This window comes from Numenius arquata, chromosome 12, assembly GCF_964106895.1.
Source record: "Numenius arquata chromosome 12, bNumArq3.hap1.1, whole genome shotgun sequence".
NCBI lineage: Eukaryota > Metazoa > Chordata > Aves > Charadriiformes > Scolopacidae > Numenius > Numenius arquata.
The window spans coordinates 22,185,174-22,203,628 of NC_133587.1; the positions used below are offsets into that span (position 1 = coordinate 22,185,174).

The 18,455-nt window shown below is 39.8% G+C and overlaps 1 protein-coding gene across 2 annotated transcripts in view; it reads right to left on the minus strand.

Moving 5' to 3' along the window:
* Positions 1–18,455, minus strand: part of NMT2 (N-myristoyltransferase 2) — a 37,755-nt gene that overhangs the window by 9,949 nt on the left and 9,351 nt on the right. For both annotated transcript variants that reach the window (XM_074157046.1, XM_074157045.1), the window contains 7 exons: positions 13,852–13,987; positions 7,880–8,024; positions 4,295–4,413; positions 4,102–4,193; positions 3,879–3,995; positions 3,054–3,224; positions 1,781–1,889 (listed from right to left, as the gene is read on the minus strand). In XM_074157046.1, coding sequence (XP_074013147.1) covers positions 1,781–1,889; positions 3,054–3,224; positions 3,879–3,995; positions 4,102–4,193; positions 4,295–4,413; positions 7,880–8,024; positions 13,852–13,987 — 889 coding nt within the window. The remainder of the gene's footprint in view (positions 1–1,780; positions 1,890–3,053; positions 3,225–3,878; positions 3,996–4,101; positions 4,194–4,294; positions 4,414–7,879; positions 8,025–13,851; positions 13,988–18,455) is intronic.

Genomic DNA, 18,455 nt, shown 5'->3' on the forward strand with positions numbered 1-18,455 from the left:
GAAACAATGTTTGGTGCTGAGGGACCAGATGGTGTGGTCTGAATAAACCAATCTGTGTGACAGTACTGTTTATGATAACAACCTGAAACTGAGGATGAAGATCCTCAACAGGACTTAAACCCTTTTTTAGGAAAAAAACTCCAGTAAAACCCAAAGCACAAGATCTAAAGAGAAAACATTAGTACAAAGATTAAATCTTTATTTTCCATGGGAGAAGCTCTCAAGTCCAATCTAAAAGCAAATAAACAGCTGAGGCGTATGGACTTCTACGTCACTTAGTTGACGTAAAGTTGAATTTTCAAAGCACCTATTTTCGATTTGCATGTCTCTGTACAGTATGTTTGCCTTAGTCATATTTTATGAATGAGATATGATGTATGCTTTGTTTTCCATAATTTATTTTTCTGTTGAAACCTGGGTTTTATGATAAAGGAAGATGATCAAGGCACAACTGCTGCTGTTTCTAATGATTCTCTGTAGTTACACTTTTTGTACTGTAAGTAAGATCCTTATTCTTTAAACTATTCTTTTCCTATATTGTTTCCATGAGAAACAGCACTAGAGTTGCCACCAAAACCTATATTTGAAGTTGTCTACTGCACTTCTGTAGACTATAAAAAATATCTTCGAGATTTGATGAGAGCTATATTAAGCTCATCAAGATTAAAACCTAATTAATTTGGTTATTAATTCTTAAGCTCTGAAAACTGCTGCCCTGGGCCCAAGGGAGAACCTGACGTGCAGTCAAGGGCAGCATGCAGGCAGCACAGGAAACAAGTCTCTCTGACAGCAGCAGGAGTTCGGATCAAGCCATGGCACATGCTTTATGCCAAGGAGTGCTTAGTATATTACTCAAATATATAAGTAGCAAGAGAGCCTGCAACATCAAGATAAATAAAACCAACAGACACAATTCTCTGAAGTCAGATAAATCATTACAAAGTACTACGAGTAAGGAAAAAAGTATTTTTTTTAACCAAAAGAAGGGTTTGTGTAAATAAAAAGAGGTTTACCGATATGGTACAGCTAAAGGATATTCTGCAATCCCTCCAAATTGAAAGGTAGTCTTTTACAATGAAACTGTTTTCAGTCATAAAGCTTAGACTGGCTTCTATAGGCTATTAATTACAGCAATGAGATTTTTTAATAGTACATCTCAGACAGTAGTAGACTTGCCCTGTCATGGAAATGCATCTTAAGGCTTTTTGCCAGCCTAACTATCAGCTGCAAACATGAGGACAAATATTTTTAACTAACCTAGCTATTCAACAACATTCTCTGACAGAACAGAACACGTTGTGAATTAGAGTAGGATCAACAATCCCACTGTACTCAGCCAACTTTCTGATGGACTTCTCTGAGAATTTTAAGACGTGAACTGTTAATTTTCTGCTCCAGTAATCTTTTATCAGATTAATCATATCGAAAATAGTCTTCATGCATCTTCAACTCAATCCCACCCATTTATGAAGTAATTGTGTCTGGTTTGGCTTTGGTTTTTTGGTTTTTGGTTTTTTTTTTGGTTTTTTTTGTTTGTTTGTTTAAGGCTTTTAGGTCAAAATTTATATTTTCTCCATATACAGATCTACATTTTCAGCAAGTCTCTTCTGTTCAGTATAGCCCTTAAGGTCTTTTTCATCAACCAGAGATATTTTTTTTTTAAAAAATGTCCTGCACACACTGCCTTTCCACATAAAAGCCTGTGCTGTCAGAGACAGATGGAAGGTTATTTTGGGCTTCACAGTAACTGTGGGGATTCTCTAGAAGTCATATTGCTTACATCAGGAAGTCTGTAGAGCTTCATTGTTCTTTGTAGAGTCATGTTTCTACTCAAATGTGAAAATTTCACCTCCACCAGTTTTCTGGGATTCAATGATCGATGCCAATACCTGGAAACAGAATTAATAATGACAGCTAATAATATTTTAAGCATCAGCTTCACTTGCACCCATTTCCCTACTTTCTTGCATTGTTCATTCTCCTCTCCAAATTTGTTTCTAAGCAAGCCCGTACTATGTCTGTAAGAAGCTTGAGCAACAGAAGATAAGGAAAAGCTATACCCAAGCAATAGCTTTTAAACAGGCCTGCTATCACCATATTTTGAATGTAAGCAAATGTTTTTTACTACAGAATAAGTAGTAACAGGGCTAACCATTTTTGTACTTGCCATAGCCCTGACAATCTCACCATACTTACATGGTAACATTTATTTTCTTGTACAGACAGGACCCTCTGCTCATGTCTAAGCAGTGTGTTGAAGGAGATCTCCAGATCGCCTCTTCCTAAGACATCATTGTGCAACAGAACATCCCTGGTTACTCTAACACAGCAGGGCTTTTTTTTCCCCATCCTTCCTTACAGAAACTTACAGGATCTTTGGTGTTGATGCTTATAAACACAATTTCGAATCAAGAAGTACCATGTTCTCCAGAAGGATAGAAAGCTGAACTAATACTGCTGGAACAGAACTTTTCCCAGTAGACATAAAATCCATTCCAAGCAAATGGATCAAGTATAATTATACTTAATTACATACAACTCTTCTCATGTGATAGGACTTGATTGGCATTTGATAAAAAATGGGAAAACTTTCTCCACGAAAGATAAAAGTATTTCAAAAAAGCAAATCATACAATTCCCAGAAATGCTCTGCCATCTCTGGCAAACAATCAGGTCAAGAGGGAAGTGTCCCAGCAAGGGAACAGGGCACTTGAAAAACACAGGTATTCAATGTTGTCTTTGCTAGCATGGCTTCCACCAGAAGGTCAACAGAAACATCTATTAGTCTATTTGGGGTATGATAAACAAACCCAAAATTAGATTTTAGTCTGAGAAGCTGTTTTATCCAAGGCACTGGGAGGGAAGGAGGAAAAAAATAAAATAGAACCAAAACCACCCACCCTGACAAGCCCTCAAGCCTTCAGGTTAGTCAAGGCCACAACGTTTAATTTTTTTGAACGGTATGCTTTTATTGTTTCTTGGAAGTTACATAAAATGTTCTTTAAAATGATTACTATAGGAACCAGTATTATTATGAACATCACCTAGGTTACCTGCAAGTGGCCACAGGTTTGGGGAGTATCACTCCAGCAGTGTAAACAGCCTGAAAAATTCCTTCCAGGTTTACTCTTCTGGTTATTTCCCGAATCAGTACAGGTGCTACCCGTTTAGATCTCAGTTTCTTATGGACACACAAAAAATTGATTTCTACCATTTTCTTCACACTAAAAGGACGTCAAATAGTGGAAAATTAGAGTTGCACATTGTATATTTTCACTTGCATAACAGTAGTCTTCCATGTTGTGACAGAAGAGTTTGAGGAAAAAATAAATTGGCCTGTGACAAAGTACATCTGCAACAAATACTAATCTATGATCCTGCGACTGCGATGGCAAGTTGTGCAATACGCAAGCTCTGTCTAAAGTGCTTGCAACACTCCTTTTCCAGAGCTCTATCGAGACTTAACAATTGCTTTACTTCATGATGCAGATACCACTTTACAATTGTCAGTGTATGAAGACTTGGCCAAGAAAGTCCAGCTGACTCACTATCCTTTAAATACTTTCCAGCAGGGTCAGAAAATTCTATGTCATTGTCTGTATTGTCCATCAATAAGAAAATTCCTTAAATATTCTTGTAAGGAGCCCACAAGTTCTTTTTTTTTTTGGGGGGGGGGGAAGAGGGTGGGAGGCAGGGAAAGGAGTGAGGCAAAAATTAAATCTAGTAAAACTCTGCTACATACACAGGATTCTTCTGACTCTTTATGGTCAGTAAGCCCCCTTCTCTCCTCTTACGTTCTCTACAGCAATGGATACCAGTTTAAGATTTGTTTCATGGTGTTATTCTTTTACAAATACAAAAGTAATGGCACATTTTACCTGTCATAAATACGAATATTTGCAGGAATGGCACTTATGAATCCTACCAGTTTTTTGTTTGAAGACACTCTAACCCCACAGTGCCACTGGGGTAACCAGCCTGGAGGACGCAGCGCCCTAGAATTGATGACAGAAATAATTACAAATTACTGCCTAAGAAGATGTAATAAAAACACCCTTCTTTGCACTCCAGCCAGAGCGGGATGTGGAACTTGCTACTCACCACAGAAGAAATTCGGGTGAATAATCAAACCTAAACATATTATCGTCATCTTCTACGTAATTCTCATTTAACAGTGTGTATAACTCCTTCAACTGAAAACATACACAAAAAAAAAATCCACAGATTTATCCACACACATCCATCAGAATGAACTTTAGTGATTTTAGGTACATATAAAAATTGTTTTACTTACAACTTCAGCGTTGCTGAGATCCAACGTGTCCCACATAAAACCCTGTGGCAAAGAATATGGCTCTACACGGACATTGTCCTTATCTGGTTCAATTGCACCATGTGAAGTTATAACTTCATCTTTTGAGAGAGGAGGAGGGGAAAAAAAAACACAAAAAAATCCAACAGTTACTTGGGTTACTTGCTAGCTTTCCTGATAGTTCTCAAAACCGCATTTAACTCACATCATTTATTTTCTCAAAATTATGTGACAGGAACGTGAAGCTTTTAAAAAATGCTGGAAAAAAACAGTATTATTAGCTTACACTACTTCTCATTCTCACAGATTGCATTCAGACTCTCGACTACCTCATCAGAGTATCTATAGACATGCACAGAACTACTCTATGTTAACTGCTATCCAGTATTCCGTAACACAGAACAGCAATTTATCAGCACATGGACAGCCATGAGATCAATGGTCTCATCATGATCAAGATGTTGTACTCACAGCTAACAAGCTATGGCTCAGATCCTGTTTACCACTGACTTGAACAGACCTGAACTCAACAGGATTACTCAGGAGCAGTGGCATGGCAAAGCCAGAGCATTTAAAGGATGATGGTGAAATGTGAAACTTGTTCCCAAAATCCTACATGAAAGTGTGCTTGATTCTACTCCCTTACTTTAGAACTCAGTTCCCTCAGTAAATAGCTATAAACAGAAGCTGTTGCTCTTCTGTGGAGCAGCACCTGCCAAATCACAGAATCATTAGGTTGGAAAAAGACCTTTAAGATCATCCAGTCCAACTGTTAACCTAGCACTGCCAAGTCAACCAGTAAACCATGTCCTTCAGTGCCACATCTACACGTCTTTTAAATACCTCCAGGGATGGTGATTCCACCACTTCCCTGGGAATCCTGTTCCAATGCTGATAACCCTTTTGGTGAAGAAATTTTTCCTAATATCCAATCTAAACTTCCGCTGGTGCAACTTGAGGCCGTTTCATCTCATCCTATGACTTGTTACTTGTGAGAAGAGACCAACCCCCACCTCTCTACAACCTCCTTTCAGGTAGTTGTAGAGTGCGATAAGGTCTCCCCTCCACCTCCTTTTCTTTGGGCTAAACAACCCCAGTTCCATCAGCCACATCCTGGCCTGTATGAGAAATAATGTGGCCAGCAGGAATAGGGAGGTGAGTATTGCCCTGTACACAGCACCTCAAATACTGTGTTCAGTTTTGGGCCCCTCACTACAAGAAAGACAAGGTGCTGGAGCGTGTCCAAAGAAGAGCAATGAAGCTGGTGAAGGGTCTAGAGAACAAGTCTTATGAGGAGCTCCTAAACAGGGCAAAGTCTGCCCTCTAGAAGTCCAAGGTAGCAGTTCTGCCAACCCCGCTCTGTTCTTCGCCAATAATTGAAAACTCTATCATTTCATGGTCGCTGTGTCCAAGATGGCCTCCAACTATCACGTCACCCACGAGTCCTTCTCTGTTGACAAACAACAGGTCTAGTGATGCACCTTCCCTAGTTGGCTCACTCACCAGCTGTGTCAGGAAGTTCTCTTCCACACATTCCAGGAACCTCCTAGACTGTTTCCTCTCTGCTGTATTGTATGCTCAGCAGGCAGCTGGTAAGTTGAAGTACCCCATGAGAACAAGGCTAGCAACTGTAAAACTTCTCCCAGATGCTTATAGAATATTTCAGCTGCCTCTTCATCCTGGATGGGTGGTCTATAACAGATTCCCACCATGATATCTGCCTTGTTGGCCTTCTCCCTGATTCTTACCCATAAACTTGCAACCCTATCGTCACCATCATCAAGCTCTAGACAGTCAAATGTTCCTTTGTAGTACAAACTCTTCCCCAATGATGCGCAATCCCGACAAATAGTTATGGCCTGCCATTCAGTTTGGAAGGTCATCACTACCAGCGTCTTTACACAAACTCTGGGAAGTATCAACAGGCTTAATGTTACTGCTACTACATGGCAGACTTGGCCTAACTGAAGGACCTATTGCTAACAACCCTATCTAGAAGGCAGAAGGATTCTAAAGTTAATTTAATACAAAGATCCCTACAGCTATTTCTTGAATCAACAGATTATTTTTTTCCACCTAAATATATCCAGCATATCAAATAGTGAAGACTTCCCAATATGTTCATTCAGCAGATAAAGGAAAAGCTTAAAAAAAATAACATCAGTTCAACAGGATCAAGAAGCAATTAATAAACACTGTTGAACAAAACTTCTGCTGGCCAAATTCAACAGAGAATATTTCTATTGAACAACACTAAGAAATCATTTTTAGAGCCAACATATTGGTCCTTTTAGACTGGCAAGTAACAGACTCTCACATCTATAGAAGTGCTGTAAGATACATTGACTAACCTCAACTGAACTCCCAGAATGAACTGCTGCGCAGACACCTGGATTAGCCTGAAAAAGCTTTGTTATGGCCAGGCTATTGATTTACACATCAACTTTTTTCAGCTAGGCTCTTTCTCCACCTAGGAAGGATTACTGTGACAACTACTACCATTAGTTTACAGAGGTACCTAGACAGAGTTTGTATGGAGAAGAAGCAGGGCAGGTCAGTTCAATCCAGTGAAAAATACTGCATCCAGGGATTCTGCTCTGGGCTTCTCTATGCAAGGAAGTCAGGGAGAAATGAGATCACTGTGGATTAAGCTACAGAAATGGATTAATGAAATGCTGCCCTGTGGAGAGAGAGAGCAGAGAGCTCCTGTGCTTTAGACTCTACCTTATTTCTGCTTATTCTACACCAGTCTCCAATGCCAAGGAGAGAAACCTGCAGAATGCAGAACAGAAAAATGACAGCTATTGCACTGAGACTGCTTTATTTGTGGGGTCCCCAAGTTCTGTTGGCCCTGAAGAGCTACAACTGCTTAACATGAAGATAATGAAGGGGGAAGAAGGAGGTTCAGAAAGCTATTCAGAGAAAGCAAGAGAGTCAGCAACTATCTTCTCCGACAAAGACTAAGATTTACCAACTGTGTTATCGGGGATCAGATCAGTATAATAAGTAATCTGACAAATTCCTTACAAAATTAAAGGCAAGGAGAGGTCATCTCACCACCTCACTTGGTACTAAAAACAGAGAACAGTCTCTGAGAAAGCATGTCTTCAAAGTAGTGTACGTTGTGGCACGCGAACAGCAGTAAAAGTGTTCATGCATGAGAGGACCATTATCCACTTAAAGCTGCATGAAAAAAGTGTAAGCTACAGCAGGAGAGTCATTATCTCTGCGAGAGCAAATCTATCTATTGAAAAAAAAAAATTATCTATTGAAAAAAACGAGGAAAACTATCTATTGAGAAAAAATATTCAATAGCATTTACCATTTTTATAGAGAATATCAGAACAAGATTTATTGACACCATTATTTTGTTGCATATCATGGAGGGAAGGCAAGCACTTTCCCAGAGAACATCAAGAATTTCACACAAACTACACAAAAGATTAAGGATCTCTACTGCACAGAGTCCAACTTCATATCCATTTTAGAGAACATGCCACACAGCTGTCACACTTTCTTTCTGTGGTCAGCAAGACAGATCTTATGCCCAGGTCCAGTTAAACTTACTAAGTTTAGGTACAGGTTGCGTATCCCAAAACTGGTATTTACGTTTGGTAGCCTCATCAATATTCTTTGCTGGGCCTTGGCATGCAGAGAGCAGCTCCATTGCTCTCTGAATGTCTTGAAGCTTCTGCATTGGAATGGCCGGATTCTGCACACAAACAGAAGAGGAAGCTCATTGAGTACATTTACTTTCAACTAGTTGTACAAACATGTTCATTTATTTTACTGTTATGTATTCATTCATGTGCTCTTCTCATCACGGTCACTTTAAGTATAACCTTCAGAGGCAGGAGGGTGGAAAGTTAGGTGGGCAACAGACAAGCAGATTCACAAAATACTTAATAGTTTTGAGTAGCACTTGCACTTAACCATGAGACTTCAGTCAATTTGTGTTTTTAACACAAATACTGCAGCATTAAGGCAGGGTACCAGTATCAAAATAAAAAGCTTCTTATATTCTCTGCCCCAAGCCCCAGTAAAATACAATAAACCAGCAAAAAGCAGATCAGTTTAGATATCTAACAATCTAAAGATAACCACTGGTACACACGGAGATGTTTGAAGTTGTGCTTAACACATACAATATAAGATAATATACAAATTCACTGTGGTTCAGTATTTCAGGTACATTGTATTGCTACAAATATCCACTTTTTAACCTTAGTTATATTATATCTGCCTTCTACTAGCTTGCAATTATTATAGTAAGTACCTTTCCGCGTTGTATAGTATATATATATTATACATATTATAGTAGGTACCTTTCTGTAACTGTGTGTTGACCATCTTGCCACTAACACCAAGTGTGCCAACGCTCACAGCAAAGGAAAATTTTAACTGACAGAAGCAGACAGACATAAAAAACCCCAAACCCTCCACTTAAAACTTGAAAAATCTTTATAGAAAATTTATTTGAAAAGCATAAAAACTAAGGCTAAGTGTTTCTTAACTGAGACCTTAAACCCTCACTTTTGATCTTTCTGAGTAAGTGTAACTGGAACGAGATTTTTACCTGCGTAGCAAAGTGCAGAGGAGTAACGGTAACAGACTTCTAAATCTACAGGGACTTTTGTCTCCCTCTCTTTTTAATCTATTTATTTGGTTTTTTATCTCCCAAATGGTAAGCCCTGTTCTGAGGCATACTAACAGCACACTTGTGCTCAGGTATTTATTGCACTGCAGTCCTGGAAAACATTTGAAGGAATAGTCTCAAATGGATTGGAAAATTTTAAGCAATTCTGCATAGAGATTTCAAGCCAGATAGTTTTTTTATTGAATATCAATGGATTACTACTTCTGTATTTCATTCTCTTTCTAGGATTCATGTGCTGAAAAACCACTATATATACACGTAATAATGATGTAAAGCTCCATTTAGATACCCTCAATCACAAAAGGAATAAATCTCCCTGCCTGTAGCTCACACAGGCCATCATTTTCTATTTATAATAAAAACTTGTACTCTCCAAACATTATGCAATTTCTTTCGTTATTTTAAATATTGCGAAATTTTACCTGTGAGCACGCTTTAAACACCTGTCATCTGAGTAGTCGTGAATTAACACATTTACACACTTTAGAACAACACTACTGCAGCGTAAAAAACCTACCCTATTTCTAAATTCAGATTACAGTGACATAACTTACTTTTCTCAACTAAAAAAATCACTATGTCTATTACACACTGGCCTCATACAAATACTTCTAATGCCACTAGATAATTCTGAAATCTTATCAGTAGATTATGAAATCATACATAAATATTTTAACACAGTACTTTATTTTGTATGTTTATTTTAAGTCTAATGTTTTTTCTACATGGAGAAGAAGAAAACAGAAAATGTAAAAAAAAAAAAAAGATACTAGGTTCTAAAAAGATCTTACTAGCATATGTAAAGTAAAATGTTCGTGTTCTGGTACCAAACACAACATGGTTAGGGACATCAGGAGGAACCTCCTTTCCTTTCAACACATTCAGAGATCAGCTTGGCTAAGAAGTTTACTTTCAACCCTTTTTGTTTTCCTTTAAAGGAAAGCAAGAAAAACCTACACAGAACTTCACGGGACTTAGAAAAAGTGATTTTGTTTCATTTAGGTTTAGGGGAGATAAAGACGGCACTGTTGTGCAACAGAGCTGAGGGACACAATGCTTTTTTGCCTCAGTTTTGGTGACAAGATCTGACCTCAGACCTTTGACGTCCCTGAGCCTTGCAGCTGAGTCTGTGGGACTCCCACTACCCACAGTGGAGAGAAAGTTAGGTATCACTTAGCAAACTAATCATGCACGTGACCTTAAGAACAGACCAGATCACAGAATGCTATGGGGTTGGAAGGGACCTCTGGAGATCATCTAGTCCAATCCCCCTGCCAAAGCAGGCCCACCCAGAGCAGGTTGCACAGGAACGTGTCCAGGTGGGTTTCGAATGTCTCCAGAGAAGGAGACTCCACCACCCCCCTGGGCAGCCTGTTCCAGGGCTCTGCCACCCTCACAGGAAAGAAGTTCCTCCTCATGTTTAGGTGGAGCTTCTTACATTCAAGTTTGTGCCCATTTCCTCTTGTCCTATCGCTGGGCACCACTGAAAAAAGACCGGCCCCATCCTCTTGACACCCTCCCTTTAAGTATTTATAAGCATTGATCAGATCGCCCCTCCCCACCTGAGGGTGCTGAAGGAGCTGGCTGATGTTACTACAACTAGCATCTATCAAGTTTAAAAGGTTATAGCAATTAGTGGAGGTTTCTTATGCCTGGAAAAAGAGAAACGTCACATTCATCTTCAAGAAGACAAGGAGGAGGATTTTGAGAACTCAGGAGTCAATACTGTTTAATGATCTGAACGTGACAAAGAGTGCTTTCTCTGCAAGTTCACAGATGATACCTAGTTGTGAAGAATGGCTGATACGCTGGACCACAGAGTTGCTATTCAAAGCTACTTTGACAGGTTGCAAACAAACTTCATGGAGTTTGACAAAGGCAAATGCAAAGTCCTGCATCTGGGACATAAAAAGCCCCCACAATGGCAGAGGCCAGCACGGACTGGCTAGGAAGCAGGTTTGCAGAAAAGAACTTGGAGGTCATAGCAAGCAGAGAGCCGAATGTGAGCCAGCAGTTTGGTGGCCAGCAAAGGACAGCTGCATACTGGGTTGTACCAGTAACACTGGCCAGCAAGCCTTCCCCTTTATATGGAACCCCAAGATCAAATCTCACAATTTGGGTTCCCCATTCCAAGGAAAACGTTGACATAGTGGACTGAGTCCAATGGAGGGCCACCAAGATGACTGGGGGAGCTGAAGCACATGACAAACAAGGAGAAGATGAGAGATCTTGGTTAGTTCAGCCTTAAGAAGAGAAGGTTAAGGGAGTAGGAGAAATCTTACTGCTGCCTAATGGGAGGATGTACAGAAAACTGAGTCAAGTCTTTTCAGAGGAACACAATGATAGGACACGAAACCACGGACACAAGTTGCAAATCAGCAAAATCCATTTAGATATAAGGAATGACTATTTTTTTACCCACAAGTGTAGTCAAACCGCAGAGGTTTTTAAGTTTCCATCCTTGAGACCAAACCACCTGACCTAGTTGGTTCTGCTCTAAGCAGGAGGTTTGTCAAAACACCTCCAGAGGTCCCTTCCAATCTAAGTTACATTGTGAAGATGTTATGTAGGCTGTTGGTGGTTACAATAATGACTGACAATATTGCAGATCTGGCAAGTTTCATTTGCGTCAATGTGGACAGTCTACATCATTAGGACTTGTAATGGGCAGAGACTAAAATCTTGTGAGATGGGCAGTGAAGTGCCCTAAAGATCATCATAACCATGCAATGCTAAGAAGCATTTATTGCTGTGGTTACACTCATGCCAGTGTTCAAAAAGGCCAATATTACAAATAAGAGAGGGAGAAGACACGGGGGCTTACTGTTCTGCTTTTCTCATCTACAGACTGGTACAGCTGTTACAAACTCACTTGACCTCAAAATCTTTTTTCAAAATCATTTTCAATCAATTCAGAAGCCCCACTGAGTAATACCCTGTGATCCTGCATACATTCTCTGAGAGGTAAGGTGTACTGGCACTTTCCTCTGAAATATTTTGTAAACCTCTCTTCAACCAAGAGCAAGCAAACGCTAAAAGCCTTCTTTCTATAATATATGGCACATAGTACAAGGAATATAAAATCTAAGTATCACTTGAGTAACAGTGAAAATAAATACACTGCTCCACACTGATTCAGATAGGCAGTCTAAGATGCTTTCAAAAATCTAAAACAGGAAAGTTGTCCAAGAAAAACTCATCTGCTTCTCAGTGTGTACCCCTGGAACGCAGCAGAGAAAGCGAAGAGAACCCCAACCAATGCTGATGCATTTGCAACTGGAGAAAAGTGGAAGCCATCTAAGAATAGTAAAATGGTTTAGCTGCCTAGAGCTCAAGAGAAAGACTTAAAGAAGAGCTTCTCTTTCACGCCAATAAAAGAGAAAATTTCGTAACATTGCTAAAAAACTGGCTAAACTTCTTGTGACAGTAAAATAATCACAAAGAGTGCCACTCTAACTACACAACTTAGAACAAGGATAGGCTTCCACATTGGCAAAGCACATCATGCCAGAGAAACAGTGTGCAAAACTGCCAGGTGCTGAGGACTAAAATCTTGCACATGAGAAAAACAAGTGAAGCAGCTTCCTTTTAATGCAATTAGAGGCAAGATATGGAACAGTAAGTTTGGTCAGCAGGGAACCAAGGAACTCCCAGGATACCGCAGCAGTGAACTATGTCTTTATGTTAACATTAAAATTGAACTCACTCCGATTGCAAAAGAGTTTGAGGTTACTTGGTTATTGTTTGCAAAGTCCTCTTGTATTAGCAATTCATGCCACATGCTTTATAGAAACACAGGATCTAAACGTGTGGCGAGATCAGAAAATGCTTTAATTTCCTTACGTATTTTAAAGTGTCCCCTGTCCCAAACGTACCCATTCAAAGCAATGGGGGTGACACAAAGAAGATCTAAAGGGACAACACAAAATCCATCAGTGTGTTAATGAGCTGAAACACAATTTTTTTCCCCAATACTACTTGGTAGCTCCAACGTACTTGACAAATCTTACAGGATGAATAGTACTACTGGTACAACAGTGTAACTTTCTCCACGTTAATCTGATAAAGCAAATATAACTACTTCAATATGCTCAATGGCCCATAAACTTTCTTATCATCATGTTGTAAACCTCAGTTCTAAGGCTCAGATTTCTCTTGAGGTAAAAGCTGTTAAAAAGCCACCATGTCATATTATTCACCATTCATTCAGAACATGGTAGTCAAAAGCAGATAGACAATGCTATTTTATCACAAAGGCCACAAAGATTGTATATCCGGTCACGTAATTTTGCATTCTTATTTACAGCAGAGGCCCTTCAGATGGCAAAAAGTTTCTTTAGTCTGTATCTCCATGCTAGAGATTATCGCATCTTATTTAAGATGACATGCTGCTTGTTTGCCCAAACGGGACGCTGGTTAGCACAGCAGGTATACCTTCCCTCCTACTGCCCATGGGTGCCATCAGAGAACAGGAAGCCGTATGAGTTACTGAAACTGCACTAAGCCAAGGTAGATGGTGGCTAAACTAAAGGCAATTCATCAAATACAAAATCTATTTAAAAGCATCACCACTGCAGATTAAGACTCCCTGCAACCAACTGTCCTTAGGCTGAGTTCTAACTGCTGGAAAAGAAAGGCAAAACACCTCCTCCTCTGCTTTTCTCGCAGTACACCAGCAGGGTGGTGATGAGGACTCCCCAGCTAACTTCACACAGTCTGCAAACACCAGGTCTTACCTTGCCTCTGTCTCTATTCAGGACAGTAGCCATTTACTTAATTCTGACGTGTTAAGGCAGAACTAACAACTCACTTTTACAAAAAAAGCAAAACACAAAATTAAATTAGAAAGCAAGCACAAATTAAAACAGAACCAGGCTCTCACTTTTGAAGGCTGTTGAATTTTAATCTCCTGGGAGTCAGACGCAGAGTCTGATTTGGTGCCTCCAGAATTTGGTTTCTCCTTTTTTCTCTTCTGCTTCTTTTTCTTTTTCTTCGCTCCCAAATCCCCTCCAGGACTTCTGCCAGAGATTCAGAGAATGTGCAATGAGAAAAATCAATACCACTGAGCTTAAAATTCAGAAAAAGTTAAATATGGAAAAACCAGCATTTTAGTATGAAAAATCTAACAACAGTTTGAATGTGAAGAAAAGGCAGGGGAAAGGAAAGCGGGGGGAACTGACAGCATTGGTGAAAAATCCTGCAAGTGCTTTCTAATTTGTGTTATACTCAGACCCCAGCACAACCAGGCATTTTGACACACCAATGTCAAATTGTGACACTGTATAACAGCCAGTGCTCTTCTCCAGGCTACTACCTGGCACAAACATGAAAGGACCAAATTCAACAGAGTTCGGAGGAACTCAGGAAAGTGCAGGAACTGAGGAAAGTAACCTCCTTGGAAATTCAGCAACTATTAGTGGCCCAATACTTTCTCCCTTCCTGCTCACCCATCAGGCACCTCTGAATTTGAGAAAAATCCAAACAAAAATGTTCAGTTTTCAGGGAATTTTGTTTCTAACTTAAGTAATGATTAAAGTCTTGCTGAAAATTCAGCAAGAAAAAACACATCACTAACCAAATATTTGTGCTCTAAAACAATAAGTCAACTTTAATTTAAAAAAAAACCAAAAAACAAGGTATATATTACACTTGCAGATTCTGACATATTTTGGCTATTGATAATACAACGTCATTCCTCTTTAAGTAGATTCTAATTTTACCAATAATCGAGATATAGAATTAAGATTAGAATACAATTTGCGAAGTGTGGGAGGTGTTGGCAACCCTCAGACAGAAGGCAAAGAAGCAGGCAATGGGTCAGTTAATGCTGAATCCTCTTCAACAGGTTCATCTCCCAGCAAAACCATACATATATAATGGAGCTCAAGACAGATGTTAGGATTTGGGGGGCTTGGGTATTTTTCACTGGAAAGGAAAAAAGTCAATGCAACAAACAATTGTTTATTTTAATTCTGGAAGGGAAAAAAATAATCAGATATGATATCAGCAAACCAAAAGAAAACCTCGTAAGAACAATACTAAAGATATTAAGAAGTTTGCAAGGGCCATGTTATTCACTGTAACATGCTCACTTTCAAGATTATGATGCCCAGTCTCAGCATCTATACATTGTCCAAGCTGAAGTCAGCAAGAAAACACCCAAATGTCCAACTGGGAGGGCAAAAGCCTGCAATTAATCAAACATGCAACTAAACAGAGACTCACTTTGGCGAGATCATTACTGTTCTCTACAACAGCCAGTACTGAAAGATCAACCCAAAGAAGTCCTTAACATTCACAGGTATATCGGGTTAAGTTACGCTCCCAGAAAGACGGCAGAGAGTTATAAGCGCGGCACTCTCTGGGATGCTCAAAGGATAACAGCATGGCAGATCAAACACACAGGGGGAGAGAAAAGAATTTGTAGTACTTCCCAGAAGTCTGCAGAAACAAAAGACAGAGCTGTGTAAGGGAGGCAGGGAGAAAATTTTCTGTTGCAGAATGGAGAAACTGCCTGATTACCTAGGTTACCTAGACAATTCTGTTAACAATTTCTATACTCTTGTTTAAAATCATCAAATTTAAATCTATTTGAAGGCCTGTATACCAAGCCGACACTTTGCACAGAATCCAAACACAGAACAGACCCAGAGGCCTGGCAAGAGGTTATGAATACGAGAGTGTGAAAAAACCAAACAGGTACAAGACCTAGGACTTCGCCACCTCTGGCAAAACTGAGGTAAAAATACTAGGGAGAGCCATTTCAACTCTGACGAGATTCGTTTAATGAGGTACTCTCCTGCTTCCTTGAACTATCCACAAGCTTCCACCTTTCCTCTACCATCTCACATACAGCAACCCAATGATGCCACTATGACCTTGTGCTGACTCCCAAAGGCTTTTCTGTTGAACATTAAGTCTACAGAGAGTTTCAGCAAACACCGTTGCCCAGCAGATGCCTTCAGCAGGTACCGAGGCAGCGCAGCTCATTCCTCTTCTTGCCTTTCAACAGTAGCTGGCCCCACTAACACCACAGCGGAATTCTGCTCGCTGGGATTACCTGAGGGTCAATGTTTTATTTAGTTTGGTGAAATAATGAACGACTGTTCTCAAAAAACAACAAAAAAAAGCTTGGCAGCGAGGGGGGAAAAAGTAGTTTTGCCAAGCTTTACTAATGTTATCCCCAGTTAAACTGTACTTTTACCAGGATAATCTTAATTTGTTCTTTGACCAGCTCAAGGTCTTTTTCATATATAAATGCTTATTTTTTAGCTGGGAAAGAGGAAAAACAGGACTAAATTGCTGTAAAATACAGATGGTGTTTTAAACCACTTATTTTATTAAAACCTTCCGAAATCCCAGTCCTTGGCTTATGACCTTCAATTTTAGAGTTTTCACACTGCCTCTTAAAAAATAAATACTGGTATCTTTGTCTGACAGGTTATCCAGGGACTGTTCAAGAGCAGTTATTAATGCACAGTCTCCTGCCTGGGTCAGTCTTTTTTTACTGTTACAGTCTACAGAATGCAGAAAGAGGATTTAAAGAGAGAACCACTTGTCCTTCAACTCCTTAGGCGCTCCTGCAACCCAGAGATTTGGCAGCAGGCAGTATGCAGAAATTTCTACTGAGTAAACAGGTTCGTCCAACGCAAGTTACAACCGGAGATACCAAGCAAATTAGGGCAAAAGCTAAACCCAAACATCTCAGGATTTGTAGTCCTTCTCGTACTCTGCCTTGAAAAGAACCGTTCCAAAGCTGGGATTGAGAATGACTGGGAGGGGAGGAACTCTGTTGCCCAACCTGTAGTAGTCACGCTGGACACAGCAGCACAAAGGATATGCAAAGGTAACAAGATTAAAAGCAAAGGCTCCTATTAAAAGCTTTTGTTTTAATTAAACAATCTTGCATGCTGACTAAGATCTAAGTTCTTCTTTGTCTGGTCAGACACATTTTGTGGCGTCATCACATAGATGTATCTCATTCTTAGAAATTTTTTTTGGGGGGGAGGGGACGGAGGGGCATAAGTTTCCCACTTCTGTGAACGCTGACTTTTAAGTGTGAAATCTCTTTTTCTGAACTACCCTGCTGCTGGTGAAGCAATACAACTCAGAGCACAGGTCCCACACAGGCAGCAGGAAAAGGATACGCAACTGAGGTTGATGCTATGCCTAGCTGCCAGGTCAGGAAACGTTAACTTTTTCACACATCAGATCAACACACCTGCCCCAGGCCAGCCCACCAAACAGACCACAGATGGTTAGACAACGAAAAACAGTCAACGTTAGACTTTGGGAAGATTTTGACTGTGTCAGTCGAATAGAGACAAGCTTATACCAGGAGCACTTCAATGACAGGAGGGCGAGCCTACACACGGAGGCTGAGGCGTACCTAAGCGTGGATGCGGTCTAAGATATTTTTAACTGCATCCACAATGACGGTTTTTTCAGTCTGATGAATAAGAATGGAGCAAGGCCAGCACAAAAGTGATGTGCAAATCAAAACTGGGTTGAGGCAAAAGAAGAGTCAAAAGACCTTGTTCTGCCCCCCAGAAGACTTAGCCTTGCCACAGAAACAGGCTGTGGATATGACTCTGAGATGGTCACTTAGGCCCAGTTTTATGATTCTGTCTGCAAGTTACAAATGCAAGCCCATGATCCCACCCACATACCTTTCCACTTATGTACACACATCTGGTGTTTTGCATAAATGTGAAAAAAGACTTTTGCTTCTCCCTGCGTATGTTGTGGGGTTTTTTTTGGTTTTTTTTTTTAACTGAAAAATAGGGATACTTACTGCATTTGGGGAGGAGTGTGGCAGAGAAACTTACTTTGTGGAGCTCTGAGCAAAACCATGAAAAGCTGAGATGGAAGAATCAGGAAGAGCGTGACAGTTACCCTACTCAGGTGGTGAAACTGTTTTAGCTCCCTTGGTTTTAATTTGAGATTATCCTTCCCACTGAATATTAGTCACTGTTATTTTAATTGCCTTTTGGGGCACTAATTTCTGCTTTAGTAGAAACAGTTTTTTGTAAGATCAACATCTGTTTTAAATTACATGGAATGGTAATTTTAAGTTAGCAATTTCTCAACTTTAAAACCAAACATGTACTTCAGATGTTTATTTTTAAACTGCAAAGGCCTAGGCCTGTGTCGGGTTTTTGCCTTCACAGTATTTTTTCTCTCTCTGTGAGTAAGTGAGGTTGTAAAACTACATTTCTGAAGATGTTATATAGATCTTTTTTAATCACAAAAAACAGATGTCATGTATATGGGCAAGACTCAAAAAAATTTCAAAGTAGTATTATTTACACTAAGGCTGTCCTTGATTCATAAAGAAAATGGAGGTTTAGCTGCAAAGGGCTTTTCCATTGCTGTATTAAGCTACCACCACTTCAAGAGTAAGAAGGTCCTGACCAGAAGGGCTTATGTCCTTCAAATTTCACTTCCTAACAAACTGCCATTACTTACAACCTCTTTGGATGAAGA